The sequence below is a fragment of the Artemia sp. Qi Xiang Cuo genome, unplaced genomic scaffold (assembly GCF_049724085.1).
Source record: "Artemia sp. Qi Xiang Cuo unplaced genomic scaffold, ASM4972408v1 HiC_scaffold_197, whole genome shotgun sequence".
Lineage (NCBI taxonomy): Eukaryota > Metazoa > Arthropoda > Branchiopoda > Anostraca > Artemiidae > Artemia > Artemia sp. Qi Xiang Cuo.
In genome coordinates this window covers 1-2323 of record NW_028297606.1, presented here as the reverse complement: position 1 = coordinate 2323, position 2323 = coordinate 1, and the positions used below count along the sequence as shown (strand labels likewise).

At 35.8% G+C, this 2323-nt stretch overlaps 1 protein-coding gene across 1 annotated transcript; it reads right to left on the bottom strand.

Annotated features, from left to right (window-relative positions):
• Positions 1–1564: 1564 nt before the first annotated feature.
• Positions 1565–2246, bottom strand: LOC148938863 (uncharacterized; the record flags this gene model as incomplete). The annotated part of the gene is made up of 1 exon (XM_089107485.1): positions 1565–2246. A coding segment is annotated over one exon (638 nt), but the record flags the coding sequence as incomplete, so codon positions are not given.
• Between the last annotated feature and the right edge of the window lie 77 nt (positions 2247–2323).

Here is a 2323-nt window from a genome sequence, read left to right as displayed (position 1 = left end):
CCAAAAGTGCTCTAGGCAAAGGTTTGCCTAAGAAATTGTGGGTCCCAAGGGGGATTTCAAGGGACAAAAAAAAAACAACATCCTGATGAAACTTGTACCCCACATTGCAGACACACGGAAAAGGTCTTTCTGGAAGAACATTCATACAGCCAACGTGCAAGACTTGGTTGATAAATTTGAGGGCTGTGAACCAGAAGACGAGTAAAAACACGTAGACTTTTTTCTTTTTTTATAACATAAATGAATATCACCTTTACTACCTTTATAAAATAAACGAATTCAATGTTGTGGAAACGCTTGTGCCGTAGTTTGACTTGATCTTAACGTATTCCTCTGAGATGCGCTTTTTCCCGCAGTAGAAACCATCGAAGACCAAGACCAAACTACAGCCTGAAAACAAGGTTATTCTACATCATGACATAGCTGATGTTGCTGGCAAGCAAATACGCTCATTGGAAACTGCGTTTCGCTTTGATTTAAAGTCATTTTGTAAAACGGTAATCTCGTTTTTCTTATGGAATTTACTGTGGCGCTCTTGCAGATACCGTCTTTTGTTGACACCACAAATAGGTTAAAAGGCGATATCTGCACTATCTCGAGAACGAAAAAGAATTGTCTGGTTTTTCTTAACAAACAAATTTGTCTTGCTCTGAAACTTAGATTTGATGTATTTGTTTGCAAAACAGGCACCTCCTATCATGTTTTCTAAGGCTTCAAACTTTTTTTTGTTTTTTCGCTCTCCTGTAAAATCGAGTTTATGTCAGATATCGCCTTTTGATTGACGGCAGTTACTCCGTATCGAAGAAGTTGTCGTAGAAACTTTGAAAAGGGCTCATTTAATTAGAAATTGGAGTAACTTGTGCCCTTTTTAATAGTCAAAAGTGATTGGAAGACAACTAACACACCTTCCACGCCCACCATTTCCCAAAAAACATCCAATCAAAATTTTGCTAATTTCAAAATTTTTTAATCCAATCAAAAAAGTGCTAATTTAAATGTGAGAATTAGCCAACGTGGAACAGCTTTAATTCTTCATCAAGTTTTCTTTTTTTTAATAAAAATCAATATTCTTCCAAAGGTCTTGTTGTAGTCTATACACTTAGAGGATTTTTCTACAATAGGTTCTTATATTCTAATTCAGAGCTGACTTAAATTAAAATAACCTATTGCACAATTCACATTGTCCAGCCACGGCAAGCATTTCTTGCATAAATCATATTTTAAACAGTTTCTCACCTGTGTGAAATCTTTGGAGCTCATTCAAAAACCATAATGTAAACAGGCATTTCTTACATATATAAAACTGGTAACAATCAAGAAAAGTTGTATTACTAATGAAACCAAGCACATAAAAAAAGCATTAACTAATTTGATGGACTAATTAGTTGTGAGAAAAATAACCACAAACCATTGAGGATACAACAAGACACAATCACAAGACAGGATACAACAATCGTCCAAGACTCCTGAGGGGTTTTGGACTTGTAAAAAACTGCAAACTTGCGAAAAACACACATGTAACATGGAACTACCTACTGACTCATATGCCCTCTTTAGTGCTTGTTCAAATTTTCTGCTCAAGATAAGATTTGGTCAAGTACATGAGGTTTATAGTTTCTCACCCGTATGCACTCTTTTATGGGTGTTCAAATATGATGCTGAAGAAAAGGTTTTATCACAGACGGCACACTTAAACGGTTTTTCACCCGTATGAACTCTTTTATGGGTGTTCAAACTTGCTGCTTGGGAAAAGGTTTTATTACAAACGTCACACTTAAAGGGTTTTTCACCCGTATGCATTCTTTTATGGCTGTTCAACGTTTGTGCAACAGAAAAGGTTTTATCACAAACATCACACTTAAACGGTTTTTCACCCGTATGCATTCTTTGATGGGTGTTCAAATTTGATGCTAAAGAAAAAGTTTTATCACAGACGTCACACTTAAACGGTTTTTCACCCGTATGCACTCTTTTATGGGTGTTCAAAGTTGATGTGTCAGAAAAAGTTTTATCACAGACGTCACACTTAAACGGTTTCTCACCCGTATGCACTCTTTTATGGGTGTTCAAATATGATACTAAAGAAAAGGTTTTATTACAGTCGTCACACTTAAACGGTTTTTCACCGGTATGCACTCTTTTATGGGTGTTCAAACTTGATGCGTCAGAAAATGCTTTATCACAGACGTCACACATAAACAGTTTTTCACCTGTATGCACTCTTTTATGGGTTTTCAAATTTGATGCTTGAAAAAAGGTTTTAGCTCAAACATCACACTTATATGGTTTCTCACCTGTATACACTCTTTTATGAGTATTCAAA